Source organism: Colossoma macropomum, unplaced genomic scaffold (genome assembly GCF_904425465.1).
Source record: "Colossoma macropomum unplaced genomic scaffold, Colossoma_macropomum, whole genome shotgun sequence".
NCBI classification, from domain to species: Eukaryota; Metazoa; Chordata; class Actinopteri; order Characiformes; family Serrasalmidae; genus Colossoma; species Colossoma macropomum.
In genome coordinates, this window is record NW_023494791.1 from 41,494,160 (window position 1) to 41,506,577 (window position 12,418).

Genomic DNA, 12,418 nt, shown 5'->3' on the forward strand with positions numbered 1-12,418 from the left:
ACTGCGTTGACTTAATGTGCTCTAAACTTAAATGACTGACATTTGTTCTGTCTATAACACTGTTATGAAGCATCTTTCTCAAGTTGAACTAAAGCAAATGCCTATTAACACCATTTATCAGTTGTATGTATTTCTACCTGAGAAAAACTACAGTTTTTAGCAAGTCTTGTCAGCAGCCACACAGATCTATAATAGCTAGAATAACTCATCTGACATCTGATTTTCTTAACGAGGCCTTATACGCTCATTACTTGGGTATGATGCTTCTTTCAACAGTGTTTCAACATCTGATTTGAAGGTTACCTATATAGGGACTTCATAACACAAGCATTAAACAACACATTTATAAAGCAATATTTCAGCTTATGTCAGAATTTGCAAGATAAAACATAAAATATGCAATGCAACATAAAATGTTTTATGAGATAGCTAACATTGTACTAAACTAAAATGATGGACATTTGATCCATCTATAACACTGTTATGGAGCACTGTTCCCAAATAATATAACTTGCAAGGCAGAGGCCTAATTAAGAATGCCATATATCAGTTACATGAAAAATGCCTTCAAGCAAAAATGATATGTATGAGAATTATCACTTTATTTTGAGGGCTTCAAAATCTTGAACTATCATCAAAAACTGAAATATACCGTGTAAGTTCCTTTTCCCAAGAATGATGATTCATAACAGTATTATATACAGATAAACTGTACGTCATTCGAGTCTGAGCGTCATCATGTCGTTTATTTCATAACCCATCTTGTGTCCTCTTGTCAATTTGGATTTACATTGTTTATAAAGAGTAAAATATTGTTTTTCAATGTTATTGGTTGCTAATGCACATGTTTCTATGTAGGCAGCTTTCAAATAAAGATTATTTATGGAAAATATTTTGCAACTCAAATGCTGATCATCACAGTTTTCCTGTATAAGAGTATCCCTAGGGCTATTTAATGTTATCGGGAGGGCTGATTTGATGCTGTATTCCAACCTGCGATGAAGTAGTAGACAATAGCATTGGAGCCCTCATCTGCATCCACAGCTCCTGTAACATTCCCCACCACAGTGCCAGGAGGAGAGTGTTCTGGGACAGACAGAGACTGGAACAGCAGTCCACCTCTCTGAGACAGAGAGAGAGAGAGAGAGAGAGAGAGAGAGAGAGAGAGAGGGAGAGAGAGAGAGAGAGAGAGAGAAACAGTACACATCACTTTGCACATAGTATGTAATGCTGGAAAACAATCCACTATCAATATGTATCGTAACCAAGCTTAATAACAGGAGCATTGAGAAGTAAAGGAACCAACCGGTGGTTTGAGGAAGACAGGCTCGTTGTCGTCTATGTCAGACAGGGCCACCTGCAGAGGCTGGGTGGTCTCGTATGGGACAGGCTGGCCTAGGTCATACGCTACCACAATCAGCTACAGAGAATCATACAGATACTCAGCATTACTGTATGTCTGCCAGAGTTGTACCTAATACTGCAAAAAGTGGACAGTGAATCAGTATATCGCTGCTATCGAAACAAAACCTCATATCATCAAACTGATAACTTTACAGGAGAAGGAAAAAATATGCTTTACTTTCAATGTAAGTCAATGAAACCAGACTTCTTTCCAAGGCCTTTTGGGCTGTTTCTTTAGGTCCATTCATCATGAAATCTAAACACAATGTAAAGGGCAACAGGCATCTTCAAATTATAATAGAGGTTTTGTTCCGACAGCAGCGATGTGAAACTACTGACTAGACAGCATTGTCTCCTTTACTTAAAAAGACACACCAGCCAGCATGAAACATGTAATCATTGCTTCATCTGTTGTAAATGTGCCTACTCGCCTCCTAGAATGGGGCTGAAATACTTTCTAAAGCAAGATTTTCCGGTATAAAGACTTGGAAAACATCCTTCTGATGATGTATCTTGAGAAACTTTGGAAAAACTACAACTGCTTTGGGTACTGCTAGAAAGCTACTGTATAATAACAGTATAATAAAAAATAATAAAAAAATTAATTGATCAGTATTCCCAGGTACACAATATAGTGGCTACCCAGTGTATTTCAACACAGCAAAGCCATCATCCTGTTTGGCAAACTGCTTCTGATAATCTAGCAGCCTCAGAGAGGCCTCACTCACGCTGTACAGGGCCTGCTTCTCTCTGTCCAGTTTGACGGCTGTGGTGATGACGCCGGTCAGAGCGTCGATGTGGAAGTTTTCCCAGTCCCTGTTCCCTGCTCCGGTCTGCAGGAAGCTGTAGCGCACCTCACCATTCACACCCTCATCCTCATCTGTCGCAAACACCTCATACACCACCAGGCCGGGGGGCTGCTCCTGCAAACGCAACATTAAATGCAGAACTTAGGCCAATAATGACCTGTGAGCTTATTTCTCCTCCTCTAACATGCCCACTTTTTCATGGAAGTTACAAACAAAATATGTGAGTATAAACTTGTATTACTATGCTATTAAATGTATTTATTATTTCTTATTTAGATAAAATTATACATTGACTAACTTTTGGCAAACAAAAGGAAAGAGAAAAAAAGAACTTGATTTAAATATGTAATTTAATAATTTAACATAATTTCATCGATATATTACTTCAACTTTTTCCTTTAGTATACTCTCTTTGTAATATACTTTATTCGTGTGTAAATGCATCAGTGTAGACAGTGGTATCTACACCCGTGTACAAACATTTTGGGGGCAAGTAATCTACAGCACATTGCAATCACTCTTATCAAGAAAGACAGTGATATTATGTTTCAGAAGAAAAAAATACTAGCATTACTGCTCATTACCCACTGCGGTAATTGCTGTTAACTAGTTAAGTATGCTTCTATTTGAGAGCTGCATCTATTAAAGTTATACCACCATTAAAGAGCAAGGCATAAACCCCTGTTTAGCGCCTACCTGACATCATCTTTGTTGTTGTATTCCCAGGATGAGGCTCAGCCTCGCTGAAACAGCTACTTCAATACAACTATTATACACCTTAGTTTTCTGGCCATTGAATTATCCACAGTTTTCTCGCAAGCACTCGTCTGTCGACTTATATATCATCACTGTCATACAAAATCATCTCCACCGTATCTCCACTTTTCTCATTTTTTGTTTACTTTTTTGCATAATTTGAAAATTCCAATTGCTCTTTGCATTGTGCTAACATTTCATAATCAGTGAACCGACAGAAATGGTCCAAAATTACTTGTAAAAAGAGTCTTGTTACATTGATGTCTACTGCAAACTAAGAATGTGTTTTCCTTCTCCTTTCAAGTTACCATTTTGGACAAGGTTTTGTTCCGACAGCAACAATATGATACTTCAGACTGAATGTACTTCAGTGACAAAGACATTTACAGCATTGCAGAAATCTGGAAATAGCTGGATTTATCAAGAAATCCATCAATGGACCTCGCCATTTAAAAGCTGTATTTGTACAAGAGGGTTACAGTCACAGATTAGTTAAAGCAACATGCAACAGGCTTCAAAGTGGAAAGTTTGAAAGGTCAAGCCACAAAAAATGCATTAATGGTGATAAAAATTTGTGGTGTCAATAATTTAGCAGGTTAACACATTATCAAATCATCAACTTTGACACCACTAGATATAACACAATTAATTGAGCTTAATTTGACCAGTGACATTAACTAACAGGCTCAAAAAATTGTGAATTTTAATGTCAGGTTTCAGATAAATTCCACCATTTTTTTTAAATGTCCGTGCAATTAAATCATTCAAATGTGATGAGTCATTCAGAGTAGTTTGATGTGAAATATTCCATTCTCGAGAGGTCAGGATTGTCCACACTGGTGAAGACAGGAACCAGATGTCTGAAGAGTTTAATATCTATAAGAGCTCCATCACAGAAACCTACTACATGAACAGGGTTAGTAAGACACTGTTTTATGGTAGTTTTGAGATAAGATTCTGGCCTAAAAAGGAAATCTGGAAAGTGATTCATGGCAGAGAGGAACATGCACAGTGTTGTAAGGCTTCATAGCCTTGTTTTTTCAGATTCATTACTATTTTACCATTATCACACATCATACATAAAAATACACCTAGGTTCACTGGTGGTTTTGGGTAGTAAACAAAATGATTATATTTGCTCTGCAGACATGCAAATTCTGGTTCTTATCACCACCACTGTAAAGAGACTGTAGTCTACAGTGTAGCATTTCACATCGAACCACTCTGAAGGACCTTGTTCACATCTCAATGATTAAAATTTGCAGAAATTTTGGAAAATTGGTGGAATTCCCTTTATGAAAGAACTTTGCGTCATTGAGTTTAATTCGCCCTCACCCACACGCCAATCAGGAGCATTGTACTTGGACAAACAGCAGCGTTCCACTGCAAGCCATGGCTCGTTTTTGAAATGCGGAAAGTTGAAATGTGTGCGTGTAGTGACCAGACGAGGTGTAACCAACACCGCTGTGGAGAGCGGTGACTGTGCGAACAAAGAAAGAGTCATTTGTTGAGCATGGCAGGCTTGCTATGTTCCACATGTAGAGCTTTGTGAATTAAGTGTAATCTGTAACTCTGAGGCAGAGCCAGGAATTCCGCCTTTGATGATCACACACCGCACACACTCAAAGGCCCAGTGGCTGCAAGCTGGAAACACTTCCACTGGTACTGCAGCACACGCTGCCAGAATGCCTCTCGCTATCTCGCTCTGTGTGGGAGAACACCTGCGGTGGTGCCTGCTGTCTGAATCTACAGCCACAGGCAAGATTAAAAAAAAGGGCATCCCCAAAGAAAAAAGAAAATGTTTACATAAAACTCACTCAAGGTTTTGAAGTTGTATAGAATGTAAAGGAATCCTACAGCATTTTTCTACTGAACCTCTATCTACCACTACTAATTCAAAAATGATTAAAAGCTGAGAAAATATGACTCATAACAACCACGCAATAGACCACAGTATACATACATACACTCACCTCGAGGATGTGCATGATGGTGCCATTGGCCGGTCTAACAAAGACAGGTCTGTTGTCGTTCACGTCGATGACGGTGATTCGGAGGCTGGCGGTGCCCCAGAGTGGAGGCCGACCGTGATCTGTAGCCACTACAGTCAGATTAAACCTCTCAAAACTGTGCAGGAGACGCAATGAGCGAATCAAACCAGTGTCAGGATCCAGAGAGAATGCATCTGAAAACAAGAGAGAATCGTTTGATTGTTCTTTAAACTCCTTAAGCTTTCAAATCTCACATAACAACATTGAAAAAAGTGATGCACTGAATTTATCAGATTTTTTAAATGTGTTTAATTCTTTGAAATGTGTAAATTTAATGCATCACTTTTTCAGTGTACAGAACTTACATACAGTAACATACTGTGCAAAAGTCAGAAACTACTCTCATTTATGTAATTTCCAGTTAAATATTAAATAAATCAAGTCTCTGACTTTTGCACAGTACAGTACAGTACTGGAAACTGGGAATAAGAGCCCATTTCACACATGCATTTTTACCCAGCAGCTTAAAGGTAAAAGAGAGGGGGTTATTTGTGAGCATGAGCTGGAGTCCAAATCCATGTAAAGTTCTGGCAATCAATCAACACAAGACCTATTACTATACCTGGGAAATGACCAGAAGGGGCCACATAATAGCAGAAAATGCAGTGATTATATCCAGCAAAGCAGAACATTAGTAATGTGGGTCGTGTTTTGGACCCCCATGAGCGGATGAATCTGATGACTGTGAGCGCATTGAGAGAGTATTCAAAGAGAACTCAGTCAAAACTTGGTGAAGGACATGTGGGATGAAGGGATGTGAGCGAATTATCCACTATTGTTATCATATCTTCATCAGTATAACGTTGATTTTGCATTTGAGACCTAAACATCTGGACCTTCGTTCTGAGCCTGTGAATATGACATCAATACGTAGAGACATATGACGTAGTTCGAAATGCTCCCACAAAACTCAGCTCTGTCTTATCTAATTTCTTTCAGTTTTAACAAAAAAATCGTACATACTGCAGCTTTAACTACTAAATAATACGTCTGAAGATTATCCATAATAAGCCTGGAGATGAAGCGATGAAGATTAAAAATGTAGAGATCTATGATATGAATGTCTTTGCGTATGCGCTACCTGCCCCAGGCCCTTGCAGGCTGTATGTGAGCAGGGCGTTTTCCCCCTCGTCCAGGTCAGTGGCGGTCAGTGTTATCACAGATGTCCCGCTGGGCTCATTTTCAAACACATTGGTGCTGAACACAGGCTCGGAGAACCGCGGACGGAAATCATTCACATCTAGAACTGTCACCAAAACCTGACACAGAAATATAAGAACAAAGAAAAGGTTAAAGGTTATTCATTGGTTTGACAGGTGCTAGGGTGACTGAAAAAAACCTGGCATGTGAAATGGACCCTTTAAACTCCTAAAGGACTTGTTATTGGGTTCAGATCCTCACTCTCATAACAAATTTCTTACATTACAGCTGCACAATATGGACATAAAATACGATATTGGATTAAGCCATTGGATATAATGATGAAGAAATACAATTTTTAAAATAGTGCACTAATACTAATAACTGCTGACTTCGAAACTGCAATACAATTTCGTGCACTTTAATCACAAGTTATTTGACTGCTAATGGTGCCCCTTGTGAAAAATGTGTGGCCTACGGAACGTGAGTGAGTTCCATGAGGTGGTTCAGTCTAAAAACAGTGAGAATTCCCTAAAAAGTTTTTTCTATTATTGTTTGGAGTGAATTTGTATATATATTTTTACATCATAGGCCTACAAAGATTATGCAGATATTTTGACAGTAGCCATTACTACTTCATACATTTTACCATACAGTCTAGGCATTTTACACACAACAACTGAGAGTGAGAATAGTTATCACATTTTAAAGTATTTTTAAAAGTCGGGTTAGGAATAGAGTAGTTTCTGATCTGTGCAGGTGTTTTGTGATTGGCTGTTTAGACAAATGGCTAAGTTTCTTGTTAATCTCCATGCAGGACAGCAAGGTTCGAGCTAAATTACGTCACTTTGGTGCTAAGCGTGTCATGTGTTCATCCTGACAACTAATATCACAAAATTATACAAATATGATTTACTGTGCAGCACTACACTGTAAAAAAAAAAATCTGTAAAAATTGGATAAAGATTTCACAATAGTGGCAAAAATCTGTAAATGACTAGTCATTGTTAAGTTATTTCTTAGGAATACTGCCTTTTACTGTAATTTAATAGTTTCATTAGTTTATCTAGTTATTCAATATTTTACCACAATAATAACAATAACATCCATTAAAATAAATGCAAATGTCTGTGAAATAAAGACAATAATTTTCTTTTGTGAATTTACATTCGATTTCTGTAAATTAACAAGAGCAGTGTTAAAATACAGTATATGCATGGTTTATTTTCATGCATTAAATTTTCCAAAAATGGTTATGACCAATTGTGCCTTTCGCCCAATGACAGCTGGGATAGGCTCTAGCACCCCACCGCAACCCAGAAGGATAAGCAGTTTAGATGATGTGTGTGGTTATGACCATTGAATTTTACAGTACTTAGACAATGAAAATGTTTCTTTACACTGCAGCTCAGACAGAAGATTCAGAATGGTTGCCAAATAATATACAGTAGTTACTCAAAAATAGGCTTTAAACAGTTTGGCAACCAACGAACTTCCCAAATGTCCCCCTTACCACCTTCCTTTATGACATACTGTTATCTATAAACATGGACAAAAGTATGTCACACAACTAAAAACAGTAGCAGCAGCAGCTTCAAGTCTAAATTTAGTTTGTTTTTATAGACAGTGTGTCATACAGTGTAAGAAACTGCATAAGCAGGTCTATGTGAGAGTACTTAACAAGTCAAATGTGCTTTAAGGCATGTTTTTGCATTGAGTTTGCACAGTGCTAATGTGGTGGCTATAAGTTTTCATTGCTTGTTAGCTCAGGCCTCATGGCTCTGGTACAAAACTAAACAAGCAAACTTCAGACACAAATCACTTCTTGGCTGATTGACTACATTTAGGGTAATGGGAAGTTATGCAAATGTAGGCCAATGATCCCTGGAGTAAAGCGGCTAAGTTTCAGTTAAAGCCAGAATGCGAACTAGGTAAACCCCATGCACTCTTTGTTAATTTTATCCCAGCCAGGCTGTTCACATGATTTTTTCATTTCTAGGGGGGTTTCAATTCCGCTCCTCATTTGTGGGTCCAATGCACGGGTGAGTATGTTGTAAAATTCAGCTGATATTCTACAAACATCCTCTCTCTGAAATGCAGCAGGAAACGAAGACTTGTCAAGCTGAACTCCTCCTCGACTGTTTTTAGTCACTCTTGTAGAAAATCACTCCTTATGTTGGCCTCCAAAAATGACTGATAGTCTTGGTAAAGATGAGCTACTAAACTATGGCTTCAAATATTACAAATAAATACCAACAAGTATTTTGAGATGTTTTATTCAACATTTTGAATATTCATTAAATAATAAATAATATATTGTAATTTTCTATCTACAGTAGTTTTCTGTGAAGTTTTCCTCCTAGATATTTGATCACCACTTTTCAAATATGAAGTACTCTTTATATTAATATTGTCCATTTTATTCTTCCATTCTTTACCTCCATTCTTTTATTCAAGCTATTTTTAACCTCTTAAATGCTCAAGGCCTGCCAGCAGGTCCAAAGTTTAATTACACATTTCTCTAACCTAAGAACAGCTCAACCAGTTTACACTGAAGTTCCTGTAGTTACTGAATAAACGCCTGGGATTTTAAGGGGTTGATGTTAAACAGCTTTCTCAGTCATTTTAAAATGATCCACATCTCTTTTTGTCATTCAGGGCAAATTTTACAAAATTTATTTTTTCTAAAATCGTTTTCTTCCTGTAAAGAAAGCTATGCTATGAAGTTGTTGAATACTTTCAGAAATCTTGTTACGTTATACCACGACAGTATTCTATTAGGATTGTTTTATACATTGTGGAGGAGAAGGCATGGCAGAGCGTCACATGCAGGACGGAGAGCCAGACTTGTCGAACCAGCGGGCTAAGTAGCTGATAATGTGCACCTGTGCCTCGTTTCTGCCAGCCTACTTATAGCCATCTCTTGTCTCAGTAGGTGGCAGAGCCCAGAGAAAAGGAGACTAGTGGAGACGCGAGAGCAGAGCAGAGCAGAGCTAAGAGAAAGCAAAACGAAGCAAAGCAAATCAAAGCATATACTGAGCCCAGCGAGTGTGCTCTTTAATTTTGCATGTGGGCTGAAAAGCTGAGCGATTTTTGTGTTGCGTGTGAATAAACGAAAGCTCTCTGTCTCCACACCTGTTCCCGGTGTCCTCTCACCTCCCAGCCTCGCAAATACGCTATATACATGTCTCTATAACAACACTGGTCTGACATAAATAAAAAAAAAATCTGTGGACCTCGTTTACCAGTATCATCCTGAACTTTTTCTTAAATATGCTCTTGAGAAAGGTCCTAAGAAAACGTTTACATCAGATTCATGACATGTTCTTAAACCACAGAACTGTTCACACCTTTGAGCTCTTGAGTGTGTGTAGATTCTGTTCTTACCTAAGAACAAATCCCAATAAGAAAACACTGGTGAATGTCAGAATCTTTGTGAAAACTGCGAACGTGGTTTACAAGAAGAAATTTCTTCCTAAAAACGGTTGGTAAGTGAGGCCCATTGACTTTTGACAGGCAGTGTATGAAAGAAATGTGAGCCTTGGGTAAAATTATACAAATAATAATAATAAAAAACACAATTCTCAAAAACACGTTAAAGTTACTGGCACTCAGACTGGCCTGCCCTGCGGTCAGTAAGCTGGTCCAGTAAAGTACCTGAACTGAATTTTCTCTGCGGTTGCTGGGGCTGCCCCCGGGGTTGTCCCGGGCGACGGCGGTGAGTGTGTAGTGATCTTTAGTCTCTCTGTCCAGTGGAGACAGGATGTAGATATCACCCTGTGAGGAAGACGAGGATGATGAGGATGAAGGCATGACTGGGGACTGCTATAACACTGCAGATTTGACTGTTTCATAACAGAGTTAAATGTGGTAGTTAAAAAGCACACATAAACACACAGACATCATCATCACTGTCTTGTGTGTGTGTACCGTCTAGTTTTGCAGGAAAAAAACCTTCACATTGTGGCCATTGTTTTAATCATTGTGACATCAACACTAATAAAAAATCTCTGACCCAAACCTGTTGATACAGAATGTAAATCACATGAAAATGTAGTTCATAGTGTAATTAATCATCACTAATTGTCATTATATTTACAGATTTTGCACAATGACTGTAATAACTTGCTGTCAAAGGGTTAATAGCTGTAAATGAATTCACAAATTTCTGCGTAATTCAATCATTGAGATGTAAACAAAATCATAGAAAGCAGATTGATGTGAAATGGTACATTGTAGAGAAACTTAATGACTCAGATTTCTTTACTGAATTGAGTCAGAATTGTTCACAGTAGTGTTGATAGGAACCAGACGTCCAAAGACTGTAATGCTTCTAAAAGATATTTCACAGAAATGGTTACAAACGCACTGCCTAATGCCTGAAACAGTGACTTATCAGATTCTGACATAAGATTATGGCCTAAAACATTTTCGTGGTGAAGTGCTACATGCAGGGCGCTGTTAGGAAAATATAACATAAATGAAACCAATTTTTATTCAAATTTGCCACTATAGTACCATAATCAGCATTACAAAAACTCAGAAGATGTGTAGGTTCATTCTGGGTAGCAAATGAATATAATAAATAGTAAATAGTTAGTAAATAACTAATAATATATATTTGTGCTGTAGACATTGCGGCCTAACTTATTTTTCTAAATTTCTGAATTATGAAGCTATAAAATTTAGAAAAAAATGGTGCAATACTCTTTTAACACATGCACATAGACACACACACACTGACCGTAGAAGGGGTGATTCCAAACTTGCCCTCTCCATCCACCAGTGAGTACTCAATAACTGCGAAGAGTCCTGAGTCTGAATCTGTGGCACTCACTCGCACAATAATGGTGCCCAAAGCCACGTCCTCAAACACTGGCCTCTACACACACACACACACACACACACACACACACACACACACATAAATCAGCATCAGCTCTGAGACAATGCTTTTTACGATTATTTCTTTAAACAGTTCTCTGTAGCCCTAAATCAGTCTTGAGCAGACATACAACAATGATTTGGATAAACAGAGAATTGCACAAGGTTGCCAAGTCCTCCCCTAAAAAGATGCAATAAGTTAATAATGAGTAGTGACTTGATCACCAAGGTAAGGAGTCCTGTCCAGTGAGTACTGTCTCGTCTGAGTTTATGTACCTGATATGAGGGCTGTGTGAAGATGGGGTTGTTGTCGTTGACATCGACAATACGCAGGTAAACAGGAAGTTCAGAGAACCTTGGCGGGCTGCCCTGATCCTGAGTGCGAACCGTGAAGTTCAACCACTGCACCTGCTCATAATCCACCGTCCGATTGGCTATGATTTTACCTTGGAGAGGGAACAACGTGCATTAGAGAAAAAGCTTTGCTTTCTATGTGCAAAGTATCTTAGACTAGACTAAGTTGCAGTGCCAATGATGAATCACCAATGGAAATTTTAGTTTACACCAAAACATACTTCACTCAAGCATGCAAACGCAAAGGTTTTGAGCTACGCAAACATTGTTTCCCATGTCATTGCATTCTAAAATGTGTTACGACGCAATTCATAACACAAAGCAAGCTCAAGCTACATTCTGAGTTACAGCCAAGCCTGACTAAAACGTCTTGTACCGCCAGCATTTTTTTTTATGGTCATCTATCATAGCAGACAAGCAGTTGGATGAGCCTCTCACAAAAACAATTTGCTTGCATAAACAAGTATCGCCTCCTTATTCCTAAAGGACAAATAAAGCAGCTCACACTCCTCTACTGTCCACATGTTAAGCTGATGGAATAACAGTAGATTCCTTTCTGATTTGTCCTCTATTGACCCCCCCTTGAATAGTGAGTGTTTAAACTGCCACAGTAACATAAGAATACACACTGAGCCTGTACAGAAGAAGTGTGTGTTTGCAATGCGTTAGCCAGGCACTGCCATATGCATTAGTGTATTTGCGTTGAGTTTCTGGCCTTAATCTGGTTCTGGGAAAGTGACTTATAGTCTTAAGTACAGTTACACTCATGTATACGCCACAAAAACTAGTATTTTAGTTCTGATAACCCACAATTAAGGGATGTTGTTGGGCATGTTGGGCGTGAAGCAAAGCAAAACTAAAATCCTCTTAATCTTAGTTAACTAAAGTGGCTCGCTGTTTTTATAAAAAACAATGGTAACATAGAATGTGATAACATACACGAATATTCAATATTCAAATGCAAAAAGTAGCTATTTCTGTTGTTTAATGTACTCTTCTTCATTAAATAACATGATTTTT

General features: G+C 38.3%; 1 protein-coding gene across 1 annotated transcript in view; it reads right to left on the reverse strand.

Annotated features, from left to right (window-relative positions):
• LOC118811101 (cadherin-23-like) overlaps positions 1-12,418 on the reverse strand; it is a 28,575-nt gene that overhangs the window by 12,659 nt on the left and 3,498 nt on the right. The window contains exons 5-12 of the mRNA XM_036575311.1: positions 11,321-11,490; positions 10,905-11,042; positions 9,818-9,937; positions 6,102-6,279; positions 4,943-5,154; positions 2,133-2,327; positions 1,307-1,420; positions 994-1,123 (exon numbers count right to left, since the gene is read on the reverse strand). Of these exons, the coding sequence (XP_036431204.1) occupies positions 994-1,123; positions 1,307-1,420; positions 2,133-2,327; positions 4,943-5,154; positions 6,102-6,279; positions 9,818-9,937; positions 10,905-11,042; positions 11,321-11,490 (1,257 nt within the window). The remainder of the gene's footprint in view (positions 1-993; positions 1,124-1,306; positions 1,421-2,132; positions 2,328-4,942; positions 5,155-6,101; positions 6,280-9,817; positions 9,938-10,904; positions 11,043-11,320; positions 11,491-12,418) is intronic.